Source organism: Alligator sinensis, unplaced genomic scaffold, assembly GCF_000455745.1.
Source record: "Alligator sinensis unplaced genomic scaffold, ASM45574v1 scaffold876_1, whole genome shotgun sequence".
Taxonomy (NCBI): domain Eukaryota; kingdom Metazoa; phylum Chordata; order Crocodylia; family Alligatoridae; genus Alligator; species Alligator sinensis.
The window spans coordinates 915,384-930,909 of NW_005841938.1; the positions used below are offsets into that span (position 1 = coordinate 915,384).

Genomic DNA, 15,526 nt, shown 5'->3' on the forward strand with positions numbered 1-15,526 from the left:
TTCCTGCTGCTTGTGATTCCTAAAGAAATCCACTTCCAAGGCATCCTGTAGAATATTCCATTTCATTGCTACAAAGGAATATTATTACACTTTGTAGTAATGTGTACATTACAGCTTTTCCTTAATTACAGCTTATATATATTTGCTTGTGTGTAAGCAAATTGCATGAGCGGATAGGTTGCTGGTTTTGCTATGGCGGTGACTGAGATGTGCTACCATCTTCAGGATCCAGGCAGTGCAGGTTTTATTCCCTTCTGCAATGGCTATTACACCATGCCCATGCCTGTGATATCTAAGGCACTTTTTCAAAATCTGGGTTTGCAGCCCTTTCCCATGTTTTGCTTTTTTGATATGAGAATTTAAACAAGCTCAGATGGAGCCTCAGTTGAGTCCTTGCATACTTGGCATTGTTTTGTATACTTTCTCATCACTTCTTATATTGGACTCTTATGCTACTGAGCAGGTTATAGAACCACTTAAGTAGAAATGATAACATGGGCCAACCTTCCTAAGCCTGGAGAAAGTCCACATTTTGTAACAAAACCTGCAACCAAGTGAACTTCCCTGTTTGGGGATTTCATTTGGGAAGATCCATATAGGATTACTAGCCATTTGGCACTTAAAAAAGTCACTCTCCCCTGAAATGCTGCTGAACAGGAAGACAATAAAGAGCAGGTTGGAGTTCTGGTGGTGAATCCTGCTTTCAATACATTTTAGCAAGCCCTGTCATGTTTGTGAAGAGTCTGAGAAATTCCTAAGGCCCTAGTCTGGTATTATCTGGATCTATGCATATAGAGCCTATATTGATATCAAAAGGTTTGGGTGAGGTATGGGAGTCTGACCTCGCAGCTGCAGCTTCTGGATCAAGGTCTAAATTAAGCTATCAGAAGGGGAATGATTTGTATCTGAAAGTTTTGTTTTGCCCATCATATATCAGTAGCATTTATTAGTACTCTAAATGTTTCAATTAAATGGTTTGAACATCTTTGAACAAAACATTTAATCCCTCCTATTTTCCTGGATACTTTTTCTTGGTGAGGAAGTCCCTCAAATCATCTGCTTGCTTCCAAACTGGATTTAACCATTTGTGACCAAGTAAGTTAGCCATGAAAAGTATCAGACAACTTTATCTATAGGGCTTGTTACCAGCTTGGATGATTTCCTCCCAGGGAATTCAGTGTATACCGCAAAGCTGATAGAGAAATTGTTCTGGTCCATAAATGGGACTCCTGTGTACTACTACAGTACAAATGGTACCTGCTATAGTGACTAGGGAGAGGGGATAGAGTAACTCATCTGCATTTACTGAATCCATCTATTTGCATTGGCTGAGGTCAGGATGACTGTCAGTGTATACCTTATGCCTGGTTAAAAGAGCTATAATATATTTAGTAAATGAATGTTTAATTAATGTCCAACCTATTTCCTCCACAGTGTTAATTTGCTGGTCCCCAGTGGCTCTTTGATTGCTGTTGTTGGCCACGTTGGCTGTGGGAAGTCATCTCTTATATCTGCTGTCCTTGGTGAAATGGAAAAGCTAGAAGGGGAAGTGGCAGTCAAGGTTGGTGCTGCTTAGACCTCCTGTCCCCACTCATACACCTAGTATATTAGATATCTGTTCATAATGCATTCATTCAAATTAGCTTAGAGCAGGGTTGCTGAGGAATTTATGCTTAGACCGTCCTCTCTGTGTGTTTGGGTTTTGCCCATACCTGTTTAATCAAGTTCAGTTTTCTACTGAGATTTCTACTGTCCATTAGCAATTGAATGCATGTTCAAGTACAATGCAGCATTGGAGTTAGAGCTATAATCATTAACCCTAAATTGCTTAGTAAAGTTAAATCTGTTTAGCAGTGAATAAAAATTAGAGGCGTGATTTTTTTTTCCCTTCCTTTTTAGGGCTCTGTTGCTTATGTGCCACAGCAAGCCTGGATCCAGAATGCAACCCTGAAGGACAATATTTTGTTTGGCCAGCCTTCTAATGAACACAAGTACCAAAATGTTCTAGAGGCCTGTGCTTTAAAAACTGACCTTCAAGTGCTTCCAGGAGGTGATCAAACTGAGATAGGAGAAAAGGTAGGACCCTTAACAGCAAACATGCATGATGGCTGCTGCTTTTTGCGGCTAAAACGAGATTGTTTTATAGATATTTGGGACTCATTCCAACAATATTTTTAATCATATTCTTAGCTTTCAGTTCTCATTTAAGTGCATCCTGTTCAGCAAAGCACAGAAGGAAGTGTTTTCTGTTCAACTGTAGTCATTTGGACTTAAACATGTCCTTAACTTTAACTGTGTGTGCTGAAGTGTTTTACTGACTTGCGGTCCAAAATCTGATCTTTTTCTTGCTGAGCATCTTCAGTTCCCGGTAAAATTCTGAATGGGCAAGGCAGTCTGTTCCAGGTGATTGCACACTCCACCTTCTTCCACAAGTGTAAGGTCACTCATGCCGAGTTCAGGAACATAATGCATTTTGGAAACCCTTTTAAAGAATTGATTTTGTTTGAGGGTTCCTAATGGACATTACATACAATTCTCCACCTTTAAGCTGTGATCTGAATGGAAATAAGGTGTGACAGTTGTGTGAGGATTCCTTTCCCCCTCCAACTGTGTGCGCTATTCCTTTGAAGTTCCCACACGGTGCTCGGGCTTATACATGACATGTGAGTGCATCCGAGCCCTTTTAGTGTTTGGACTACTTATGTGATGTATTTTGTACTCTCCTTCTACCCCGCAGGGCATCAACCTCTCAGGGGGTCAGAGGCAGAGAGTTAGCCTTGCTCGTTCGGTGTTCAGCGATGCTGATGTCTACCTGTTAGACGATCCTCTCTCGGCTGTGGATTCCCATGTTGCAAAGCACATCTTTGATAAAGTTATCGGACCAGAAGGAGCACTTAAAGAAAAGGTAAGGCTGCATTTGGATTCTTTTTTCTACACAAGCCCAAACACCTGAGCCTTCAAGGGTTAACCAAGCTTTCCTATGGAAAATATCCGGGATGGCTATGTTGAAAATAGAAGTGTCTCGGGGGATTTACTGCACTCCCCTTCTTGGACTTTGTTTACAATCTTAAGGCTTTTGCTGGCAGACAGAAGCTGTCACAATGAAGCTGCTAGAGTTCACCCCACCTCCCCCAGCTCCTAACAGCTCTGCATGACTTATGGCAGCAATTCTGGCACCAGGCATGCAGGGCACTAGGTGTTACAGGGGTCACAGCTACTGCCACCCAGTACCCATGCGGGGCATGGGTGCTGGGTGGCAGCAGAAGTCTTCCATCATTCACAGAGCTGGTGGTGGTGTGCTGACAAAGAGGAGGTCTGCTGTCACAGAGGAGCTGTAAGTAGGACTTCCCCACAGTTTTGCTGGCAGAACTTCATGGGATAGACCAAGCCTCAGGGTTGTTCATTACTCCCACGATATCACACAGGGGACACTCATGAACAAGTCATTGCTTCCACCAAACTTTGTGGTATTCTTTAACCTTCTGACTCCTTGACGGTCTTTTCTCAGATACAGTATCAGGCTAGATCAGAACTTAAAAGGGAAACTGCAAGGAAAAGGATAGGCTGCACGAAGCATGATTCAGCAATATAGACTCTGCCCCCTGTGACTAAGCGTGTACACTGAGGGTGTGACTAGTTCAGGTGAACATATATAAGCTAGCCTTATACAAGCTAGCTCAAGTACTAACCGCAGCCAGTTGCAGCTGCATGCATTTCAGGTGCCAAGTTCGTGTTTGCTTGTGCAGTATGCGCTGAAGCCTGCCTTGCCACTGCTACACCACTGTTAGTACTTGACCTGATTAGATTAAAGCAACTGACTAATTCTGGATCATGGTTTAGTCGTACCCTACGTCAGTACTAGATTAGTTTCCCAGTTCTGCAGTAGTGGGGTGATACACTATTAAAAACACCGTCATTTCAAATGAGAGATAATGCCAAAACCCTGTCACTGTTGAACATTGCATGACTCTCCTCCGAACAGTCACGGTTCTTCTGCCTAGTCTCTTAGCTGAACTCCGAGTTAGTCAAGTATGGGGAGCAGAGCCGATCCTACTGGGTGCGGGACCCCAAGCAAATCAGCCTGTGCAGGGCTGCCTTAACACTGCGCGGGGCCACGGTACCCCTGCAAAGGGTGGGGGGTAGTCGCTGTGCTTCTTCTGCGGCATGGGTCACCCTGATTCACCATACCCTAGGGATGGCTCTGATGGGGAGTTATGTTATGCCTGTCTAAACTCTTCCCAGTAATGGAACATAGTAGGTGCAGAGGTGGCATTGTAATGCGGAGGTGTTTCTTCTTCCCATGCAGACCCGAATTTTGGTGACCCATGGCATTAGCTTTCTACCTCAGGTGGACCATATAGTCGTCATTGTAGATGGCAGGATCTCTGAAATGGGATCCTATCAAGAGCTTTTGAAGCAAAACGGAGCTTTTGCAGAATTCCTTCGAAATTATGCACCTGATGAAGACACAGAAGAGGATGAGCCAACAAGTACAGTGTTTCTCGTTCTTCTTAAGCTATAGCTTAAGTCAACCAGACCTGTATTTTTCTAGGCATAAATGTGATCAGGAAAGTGTAATAATCTGGCTTCCTTTATTTTTTCCAGCTGGCAAGGAAAATGTTAAGTATTGTCATTTTTTTAGGCTAACCAAGCCAGCTTGATAACCCTTCCAGTGTATAGGATGAATGTTGGGAGTACTAAAATTTGAGTAAGTAGCTGTCTTCCCAAATAAATTGTTTTCCTCCAGAAAAAAAAACTTTCCTTTGCCTCAGGCTATGTGCCTGTGGCAGGGCACTCTTAGTGCCTGCCACTTTAAGGACTCAGCCAAGCAGCCAGCAGGTGCTTGATTGCGTCGGCTATTTTAGATCCCTGGCTGCCTATATAAACAGGGCAGTTTGCAGCTGGCAGCCCAGGTAGTAACATTGCCGGGCTGCAAGGCTGCGTGGAACACCTGGAGGGAAGGGCAGGAGCTGTAAGGGATGGTTCGGAGGCTCCTGGGCATGACCTAAAACTGTGCTCTGCCAGGAGGGGGTGGCCTGGTGGGGCTCTCAGTGGTGCAGAAGCCCCCAGGAAATACCAGGCCAGTTACCACTCTGGTGAAAGGTGGGTCGGGGTGCCTTAATAACCCCAGCTCCCACAACCAGGTGGGTTACCCCCCAGTAGGGTCCAGGAGGTGGACCCAGGAGAGAGAATGTGGCTATAGACTCAGAAGCCTGACTTGAAATCCCCCAACTGGTCAATGCTGGGGCCAGGACTGGAAGGGTCAAAGGGCCAGGAGCCCACCGCGAGGGATGCCCAGAGCTGAGGGCCTGGGGTCCCGACTGGCCTGGAGGTGAGGCCAGGGCCAGTGTAGCCAAAGAGAACAGCTCAGAGAGCTAGGCAGCCCCGAATGAAGGCGGAGTAGGCCAAGTGGGGTCCGAACCAGAGGATTCTGGGGCCCAGAGTGGGGCCAGTGATGTTAACAACTAGTAGATGCCATCTGCAAGGCTTGGGCTGTGGTGTGTAGGGGAGGAATAGAGCTGCAGATAGCGCCCCCTGGCATGGGGGCAAGAAATAGGCAGCCTCCCGCCTATTTAACAACTTAATTAATTAACATCAAGGCATGGCAGAAGAGAAGGTAGGCAGTTGGCCCAGAAACAGGTGGGCAGGCCAAAAGCAAATTGGCCCAGAGGAGACCTCCCTGTTACAGTGCCTCTTCTCTACAGTAATGTGGGAAATTGGATTCTTTCAGTATTTCTAAATTATGAGAGAGAAAGACTTTAACAGTTAGCAAAGATTTCTTGGTGGGAAAATTCAGTGGCAGTCTAAGGACAGATTTGGACTTGACTGTCCCAAAGGAGTATCCAGAGTACAGTATTTCTGTTTTACAGCCTGATGCAAATGGCTTGCTAATCTGAGTTCTTTCTGGTTTTTATCTGTCTGAATTTATATGGTGGAAAATGAATGTGATTTGGTTAATGTATTCCTTGGATGTAGCAATAAGCGTCAGGAGTAAAAAGACAAATAGGAAGCAGAAGTTGTACGTAATCTCGCTGGCAACAAGAGAGAGCAGTTCCTCCTAGCTTCCCAGGCTGAAACACTGGAAGGGTGGGTTCTGTTCACAAATGTGGCTAGGAGTGATAATAATGCCACCCCTTAGCACTCAGAACGTCTTCCAAATACTTGACAAACATTAATAAATCATGCCAGCTGCCCTGTCAGGTACGATCACCATTATCTGCATAGAGAAACTGTTGCAATGAGCTTCAGGACTCAGGCTTCCAATTGCTATTTGTCCCTTGAGTTTCTGCTTTGTTCAGCATAAAGTTTAGATGCAATCTTCCATTTCAGTGCTAGAGGAAGAAGAAGTCTTGCTTGCTGAAGATACACTCAGCAACCACACCGATCTCACAGATAATGAGCCAGTGACAAATGAAGTCCGCAAGCAGTTCCTAAGGTAAACATTAAGGATTTTTGTGAACCCACTGCTTAGCTGAGCTTGAAGCATGTTTTAAGGAAACGGTCTTTAACATTAGCAGGTAAGGTAGCTGCTAGCATAACATAGCTAAGCTACCAGACTCTGCATCTTTCATTGTAGACTTCAGTTTCTTCTGTGTTAAAGCCTCCTGTGGCCATTTAAAAAAATAATGGATGATAATATCATGTAAAACATCTATTCCTGTGACACTGTTTTTAATCAAAAGTGAATTAATTCCAAGTGACTGTGCAGTTCTCGGATGGTGCTACAGTAAATATTTATACACACAGTGCTGGGCTGCTGCCAATTAGATTAATAATAGGCCTTTGCTTCACACCTGTCCTCTGAGTGTCTTGGAAGTCTTGGGGGTTTTTGAGTAGCTCATTCAAAGATGTAGTCTACTTCCATGGCAAAGTGTCCTTGCTGGATAAAGGCAGGGGTTAGGTTGGTGTTGTGAGTGCCACAGCTACTCGGAGCAGATGTGGTTGTACCTGAGGACCAGGATATAGATGACAGTTTTCTCAGTATGTTTGGAATGATTACTGGTTTTGTGGATTTAAGTGTAGTGATCTCTACTTTTTTTAGTATCATGGTTTGTAGGGTGCCATCCTGGATGTGCGGATTATGGTATGAAGAAAGTTGATGTTTGTATAAGATAATGCGAGAGAGAATGTGAGAGATGGGTAGTAGTTGTTGAAGTTATGGTAGACTTCAACGAGTGAGTCCAGATGTTCGGTCCAGACAATGAAAATATCATGTATGTATCACAAGTACACAGGTTCAATGGCACAGTTTTCCGAAAACTTCTCTTCAAGGTGGCTGATGAAGTGGCTGGCATATTGGAGAGGGGAGCATTTTGGTGCACACAGATGTGCTCACGATTTGGAGGATGTGTTGGTTGTTGAAAGTAAAGTTGCTGTAGGTGAGGATGAAACGGATGATTTGTGCCATGCATTGTGGTGGTAAATCTGTGTGTAGTGCCATGTTCTTACAGGTATTTTTGGCAGTGTTGTCTTAATTTTGTGAGATATTAATGTAAAGGCTAGTGATATTCATGGTCTGTCTTCACACAGAGGTGGTTAATGTTTTGGATCTTGTTGAGGAAGTCTGTTATGCCTTGACAGAAACTTGACCCTTTGAGTGTCAAGTGGTTTGAGGATGATTCTGTGAACCTTGATGGTTCTCCAGTGAGGGTATTGGCTTGATGTGATGCCAAAGTTACCTTATTATATTTAGCTGCTCTCTCTGCTACCTTCCCTGTGCTCCCCAGGCAATAATGACCTTTTTCTCTTTTGAATGGTCTTATTCTTTTCAATAACTAGGTTATCTATTTCAACTGCCCCTTACTGGTTTTGCAGCTACTTCTGATATCTTCTCTTTGCTCCACAATCTGCCCTGTTTTCCCTTCTCTACATAACCATATCCATGAAGCTAAAGAGCCCGTTTGATCTTATATTTAGGTTTAGGCTGCATCCGCTTCTTTCCCAGATCTGGTGAAGGGTTTTGTGTGCCCAAAAGCTGGTCTCACATCCCTCCCAACTATACAGTGGGTCTGGTAAAAGATATTGCCAAATAAACCTTGCTTTTTTCATATTCCCTGGACCCTTCTGGCTACAACAGCACTCTGGCTTTAAAGTCAGGCTTGTAAATACAGGGCCTGCTTATTATACGTGCTGAGCCTCTGCAGCTTCCATAGAGCTCAGTAGGATTTTTTTTCTCATCACCTCTGACAGTTGGATCATGTATGTAGGTATTTAGCCTAACTGCCCATATCTGCAGTGGCGAGGTACGCGGACATCTCACAGGAGGCAAGCAGCAGAATTGGGAAGCGAGTGCCTGTCTCCTCAGCCTCAGGCCTGCATTTGAACTGCTATGATCTTCCTTCCCACTCCTAATAAACTCCTCATTTTAACAGGCAAATGAGTGTGATATCTTCAGAGGTGGGAGAACGTCCCAGTAAGATGTCAACGAGAAGAAGAGTATGTGAAAATAAGCCAGTAGAGGCTCTGTCAACAAGAAAAAAACCCTCAGACAAACTTATTCAGGCGGAAACTACTGAAACGGGAACCGTACGTGTTGATTTTTTTTTTCTCTTTTTATTTTCTTTTAATTATATTCAAGTTTATATATAAAGTTTTATTATACATAAAAATGTGTTCTGTTAAGCATGTTGCATTCCAAATGCAGGGAGACGGTAGCTTTACAAAAGCCATAAGGGGATTTAGGATTTGTTGTACTAGATCAGGTCCCTGGGACTTTACATCTGGGATAATATCAGCAGAGGCTTCTGTACCTGGACAACACTTTATACTGCTCCATGAAACGTGTCTGATCACACCAGTCTTCGCACTGCATAGCTCCAAATGTTATTTGTCCCAGAATGATCTAGACGCTTTTAAATGTAGCATTATTGTTTGCTCCTGACAGTCTACAGAAGTGAATTCCTCACGTTAGCTGTGTGCTGCACGAAGATAGTTTATTTTACTTAAAATTGTCCTTTCCGTTGTCTCTGGGGAGCATTTGTTACACCACATTGTAGAAACAAGAATGGGTTACAACCTGTATGCAATCCTGGGTTGGAGACCCTCTGGGGAGGACAGCTATGTTCTGCTGAAGGACAGCCTTCTAAATTGAGGAAGGGGTGGGAAATGACTGAGCACATAAAGGAAAAAAGGAAGACACAGTGAAAATACCCAGGAGGTTTGTGCCACCAGAAAGTTTCCCGGACTCTGTTTAAAAAAAGAGCAGCCTCCAGACTGCATTTTCTACACATTAAACATTGTAAACAGTCGGTGTCATGGCAATTGGAGGAGGTATTGGTTAAATCAGTGGTCTCAAACTTGTCAAGTCTCAAACTTTTTAGACTTGAGGTGCCTCCATAACTTTTGTGAATTGAGCAGAACTCCGTTTCAAAAACGAATGCATTTATTACAGTGCTTACCTGCTTGCAGAGAGGGGCCAGGCATTGGGGATAAGCCTGGCTCTGCATCTCCTAACACCTGCTGATCTCTTCACACCTCAAGGCACCCTTCACAAGATCTTGTAGCCCCCTGGTTGAGTGTCACTGGGTTAAGCATTATTAGTTGCTACCATATATCATGAACCTTTCCAAAGCAGCTCAGTCAATGGGACTCATGCTTCTAATTATGCCCTCCCCTTATTCTTTTAAAGATGCAGTTTTGCTGTGAGTCCCTCTCTAAGCAGGTCTACATGGGAAACCTACTCTGCTCAGCAATGGTGCCCTTAAACATGCTGCGTTGCTCCACCTTGGGCTGCTTCATAAGCTGGAAGCAGCACAGCTGTGTCCAGGTAGCAGTGCAGGTGGGCCAGTTAGTATGGGGGACAACTAATTAGCCCTTTCACTCAGCCCTGCTAATTAGCCCGCCTGAAGCACGGTGGTCTAAGAAAAATTATGCATGATCCCAAAAAAGAAAAGACCGATTGTTTCAGAGTAGTTGCCACTCACTGTCAAGAGATGAAGCTGTCTCTTTCAAAGAAGCAATCTCCTGACTTCGAGCTAAGCTAACTAAATTGTATTTCCTGCAATTTATTGGAGGTTTGGGCAATCTCAAGCTTAGTGGTCCCTCTACTGGACAGATCTGGAGAGGCTTCTTTTGCTTATTCTCTCTCTCTCTCGGCTCCAGACTAGAGTTGCATGTAGACATATAAATACACTGTGCTCTGCAAATTTTCAGGTCAAGTTGACAGTATTTTGGCAGTACATGAAGGCCATCAGTCCCATAGTATGTGTAATGATATGTTTCCTGTATTGCTGTCAAAATGCTGCTGCGATCGGGGCCAATGTATGGCTCAGCGACTGGACCAATGAACCTGTGATAAATGGAACTCAGCATAACACAAGCACGCGACTCGGTGTCTATGCTGCCCTGGGCCTCTTGCAAGGTAAAAATATTTCTCAGGTGAATATAGTTACGATTCATCCTCATGTAGCAAAGAAGAATGAACTGGGAATGTCATAGCAATAACTGCAAGGGGTCCTGCGCTCCAAAAAAGATGATTTGCGAGAAAAGGCAAAAAGTAACACGGAGCTGGTAAAACTTGATTGAATTGATGCTTCAGGAACTACTTGATTCCAAGGAAAGGAAGGACTAAGAAGCTTGGATAATGATGAAAGGCGCTGGGAGGGGCATAGAGATATTAAGTAGGAACTGTAGGATTAGGATGGCAGCGGTGAGGATGAGATGGAGACTGAGGGGCAGGGTGAGAGCTGCGTGGAGGGTGTACACAAGGATGACATAAGATGTACGTGTTGCACATGGGCTGCCTGGCTGGATTCTGCTAACTTTATTCACTTAAGTTGTTTCCCTGCAGTCAGCAGTGTGTAGCACAGGATTGGGCCTAGATATAGCAGATAAAGAAGAAAGTCTTCCGCCACAATGAAAACAGCTGATTCTATTCAAGTCAAACAGCTTCATGTTGTGCACACTGAGCATACAAACTTCTGCAACTTTCTTCCTTGTGTTAACAGGCGTCCTAGTGCTCATCTCTTCCTTCACCCTGGCAATGGGTGGCATCAATGCAGCCCGAAAGCTTCACACTGCACTGTTGGAGAACAAATTTCACACCCCCCAGTCTTTCTTTGATACCACGCCAACAGGTCGAATCATCAACCGCTTCTCTAAGGACATATATGTGATTGATGAAGTGTTACCACCTACCATCTTGATGTTCCTACAAACCTTTTTCACCTCTTTGCAAACCATGATTGTCATAGTAGCAAGCACTCCACTCTTTGCTGTGGTTATTATACCCCTAGCAATACTATACTTCTTTGTCCAGGTAATTTATTGTTTGTGGGGCTGTTGTCCTGACAATTATGGTACTGTTCTTATTGTTTTGTTCTTACTTTTACCACCCTGCAGAAACTTTGAAAATATTCTCTTTGCGCTGATCCTAAAAGGTAGTCCTAAATGGCCCTAAAAAGGCAATACGCTTTTTTTTTTTTTAACTTTCTTGTTTTTTAGCTTTTTGAAAAGCTCACAAGATGACTTTTTGAAACCATATAAAATATATTTATGGAAAGAAAATATGGATACTCTTGACCCGTTTAACTTCCAACCATTAGTTCTTGTTATACCTTCTTTGGCTAAGTTAAAGCCAGACAAAATCCAGCTTGGTCTGATAGATATTAGGAGCCTGAGTTTAGTAGTTTCAGTCAAGTTACCAAAAGAGGTGCCCACCTTGAAGATAATATCATATTAATGGGCAGTCTTGCTGGCACTCTTGACCGAGCTGTCTGATTTTGAATTGGGCTGTGCAGACTGAGTGTCGTCCTCCTTTAGATGTGGTGTTTCATGGGGCATGGGCAAACGAACAGATTATTGTGAGTTAATGTTGAGTGGAGACTTACGATGTTAGAAGGCAAAGTAGATATGTATCTTTGTAGACTAACTAAATAAGATATATAGAGAAGGCACAGGCTTTCATGAACCTGGGTTCACTTCATCAGCCACTGTGGAAGGACTTGCTGTGTCAGTTGTTCTGCAGTACCCGTCTGCACATCTGCTCTTCACAGGAACTGAAACATTACTTGGGGCAATGTAGCCTTCAACAGGGTCAAGCTGAGCGTAGTTTAGCTTTCACTTAGCACAGAGTAAGAATCTGCTCGCAAACTGTTACTGCAGAGCGGCAGACAAGTGATAAGTCCATGCCCAGCAGTAATCTCTGTTAACGTGTTGTTTGTCCGTATCTTAGATCATGCCAAAGCCAAGCAACTGGAAACTGGAAATAGGCTTATAACCTTTTCCTTTGTATATATATCTGCATCGCAGGGGGCTAAGACAACATTTTTCATAATCACCTGTCAGCGCATCTGTGAGCTGATCTAAAGCATACTGATCAGTGATGTCGATGGAAAACCTATAGTCATTTGGCTGTGGGCTTTTTCATTTCAGTGAAATGAATTTCATATCACTCTTTACTATTAGCATTGGAAATATTTAGGTTACTATTAGCATTAGCATTGGAAATATTTAGGGTTAGAATTGTATTATTGTACTGTGTTTTCATTGCTTATTTAAATTTTTAAGAATTATTTTGTGTGCTTTTTTACGTTTAACGTTGGCAGCGGTTCTATGTGGCCACCTCGCGTCAGCTAAAGCGCCTGGAGTCTGTCAGCAGATCCCCCATTTATTCCCATTTTTCGGAAACAGTCTCAGGGACCAGTGTCATCCGAGCCTATGGAAGAGAGAAATCCTTCATACACATCAGCGACATAAAAGTAGATGAAAATCAGAAAAGTTATTATCCCGGCATTGTATCGAACAGGTAAGGCCATACCCACCATTTAGGCAAGCTAATGTTTCCATGGCAGTTCAAGTGATTATTTACCTCTCTATATGTTTGCTTATTTAACAGGTGGCTGGGTATTCGAGTTGAATTTGTAGGAAGTTGTGTTGTCTTCTTTGCTGCTCTCTTTGCCGTATTGGGTAAAAACAGCCTGAATGCTGGCCTTGTAGGACTTTCGGTATCCTATGCATTACAGGTGTGTATTTCCTGTCTCAAATGAGTGTTCATGAACATTTTTTTTTTATCCATAGCATTGTCCTATTACCATCTTATTGAGAAGTACTCATAAAAATCCTTGTTAATGAATAACTTATCACCTAGTGTGATAGTAATAACAGTTTATACACACACACACACACACACACACACACTACTTCTAGAAGGCCTGAGTTCTTCACAAATGAAGAATTTATATGAATATTTCCAGTGATCACCTCTGAGATTGGGTCCCCTTTGTGCTACAAATAGTCACCACTTCAAAGAGCTTGCATTCAAAATAGATAAGACAGTATCCCTGCTTCTGTCCCTGCAAGAAGAAATGTTTAGGGTAACTTGTGATAAAAAGATCTTAATCTGACTAAAGTACAATTTGCACAAAAGAACAATGAGACAAGGATGATATGAGGGATGCAATTCTGGACCATGAGAAGAAGGAAAAGTTACTAGTAAAAGCAGAGATGATAATGTTAAAATGGATTCTTGGAGCTGGCTTGAAGGACAAGGTGAGAAAGATGGCATTAGGACAGCCTTGGGGGTACAAAAAGTCACTAAAAAAAAGTCAGAGAAGCTAGATTGTGATGGCTTAGCCATGTAATGAGGCAGGACCACTGACTACACAGATAATCTACAAGATGACTCTGACTGGCAAGAGGCTGAGATGATGACCAAAACACGTGAAAAACACCATTGGGACAGATAGGAGACACCCAAGCATCCAACCAGATGATGCAATGGATCACTACAAATGGAAAGTAATGTTCTGAGCAGCTGACCCTACCCTGAAGCCATATAAAGAAGATGATGACAATGACGGTGTCCCGTTTTAGGGATGGGAAAATGAGGGAGAGGGAAACTAGGGGTGCCTGTAGAGGATGCTCCGATGTGCTGTAATTACAGTGTGTCAGAGCAAACTCAATTAATCAAGTCCGCTGGAGCATGGTAATTACTGCGCTCCAGCAGCCTCCCATGTCTCGTGTATCAGCTCCAAAATGACGGCAGGGGTGTTTTGAACTAAAGCTCGTCAAATGAGCTTTAGTTCAAGTACCCCCATTGCCATTTTGAAGCGCAGAGAAATTGAGATATGTGACGCTGCAGTGCTTTAATTAGAGCAGCTCTAGTTAAAGCATCCCTGGAGCTTGTGTAAAAGTGCCCTAAGGGACTTGACCACTGTTACAAACCAGGTTTGTAGCAGATATGGGACCGCAGTCCAGGTCTCCTAAATTTCACAACCTGTCTGTAAACTTTGGTCCTGTTCCTGCACCAGATGATGCAGTGGATCACAACATCATCTGGTGCAGGCAACGTATTGCAACATAAATTGCAACATATTGTAGTTTAGGATATTGCTGTAAAAAAACCCTATAATGAGATTAATACTATAAACTATATGCTACACTTCTGTCCTTCTCTGGGGTAATGTGTTGGTTTTTTTTATTGTCCAGGTGACAGTGGCTCTGAATTGGATGGTACGGATGGCTTCTGACCTTGAAAGCAACATTGTAGCTGTCGAAAGAGTGAAAGAGTATTCAGAAACTGAGACCGAGGTCAGCTCCTGAAGCATTCACAAGCAAGCATGTTATGCTTAGAAACATGTAAATATGCATGGCACTTTGTTAGACACTTTAAAACCAGGAGGATTCTGCTCTCAGGACCTTCCTGCGTGACTTAGACAAGTATAATGCTCTAGACCAGCGGTTCTCAACCCTATTAGATTCAAGGCAACCTTCGGAAAATGCCAGCTCTTAATTTTCGCTCATTTTGACTGAAGAGAAAGAATTAGAGCAGTTCTTCTTTTGCAAAGAAGGCAGAAGGACCACAGCAGGTCTGAATGTTTTTAACACTATAGACTCCTATTTGAAATCTCTAGGTTTATCTTATGACTCTCATTTGCACACGTAACAGTGCTAACATTTCATGGCAGTACCTCTGAAAAGATCTCAAGACACCCCAGGGTGCTGTAGGCACCCAGCTTGAGAATCACTGCTCTAGAGGATAGTTTGGGCTCATCCATACTACAGAATTTTACTATTGCTGTTGATACAAAGCCAAATTTGCTACTGAGATGAACAGGCAAAATGCCACTGCAGTCAATGGAACTGCACAGAAATATATTTTCGCGCACAGAAATTTTGCCCTGTTGTCTACATGCAGTTCATTAAATTTTAAGGCCCTAATCGGGTGGATGGGAATGTGATCTATCCCTGCTGCCAAGCATGGCTGTAAAGCCATCAGCAGGCTGTCCGCAGGGTTTGACACGGTACCTCTCTTAATCAGTTTAGACAGTTTGTTGGTCTCCCATGATTTTCTTCCATAGGATCTCAAACCACAATGCACAGTGTTGTCAAAAGAGCCCACCTACAGTCCTTCCCATCTGGTACCAGAAGCAAAGGCAGTTTGGGATTGCTACCAGCGGCCCAAAATGCACCAGCACAAGCAAGTTATTCAGCTTGGCAGATAGATAGTTATGCCATGAAATCTACTTCTCTGCAGGATATTTTTAGTTACGGTGCACAGTAGAGGGAGGATTGTGGGAGGTAGGAC

At 43.3% G+C, this 15,526-nt stretch overlaps 1 protein-coding gene across 2 annotated transcripts in view; it reads left to right on the top strand.

Moving 5' to 3' along the window:
- Positions 1-15,526, top strand: part of LOC102382057 (canalicular multispecific organic anion transporter 2) — a 361,044-nt gene that overhangs the window by 339,746 nt on the left and 5,772 nt on the right. For both annotated transcript variants that reach the window (XM_014518064.2, XM_025199148.1), the window contains 11 exons: positions 1,435-1,561; positions 1,900-2,076; positions 2,738-2,905; positions 4,307-4,490; positions 6,331-6,436; positions 8,373-8,526; positions 10,153-10,360; positions 10,947-11,257; positions 12,546-12,745; positions 12,836-12,962; positions 14,428-14,529. In XM_014518064.2, the coding sequence (XP_014373550.1) occupies positions 1,435-1,561; positions 1,900-2,076; positions 2,738-2,905; positions 4,307-4,490; positions 6,331-6,436; positions 8,373-8,526; positions 10,153-10,360; positions 10,947-11,257; positions 12,546-12,745; positions 12,836-12,962; positions 14,428-14,529 (1,864 nt within the window). The remainder of the gene's footprint in view (positions 1-1,434; positions 1,562-1,899; positions 2,077-2,737; positions 2,906-4,306; positions 4,491-6,330; positions 6,437-8,372; positions 8,527-10,152; positions 10,361-10,946; positions 11,258-12,545; positions 12,746-12,835; positions 12,963-14,427; positions 14,530-15,526) is intronic.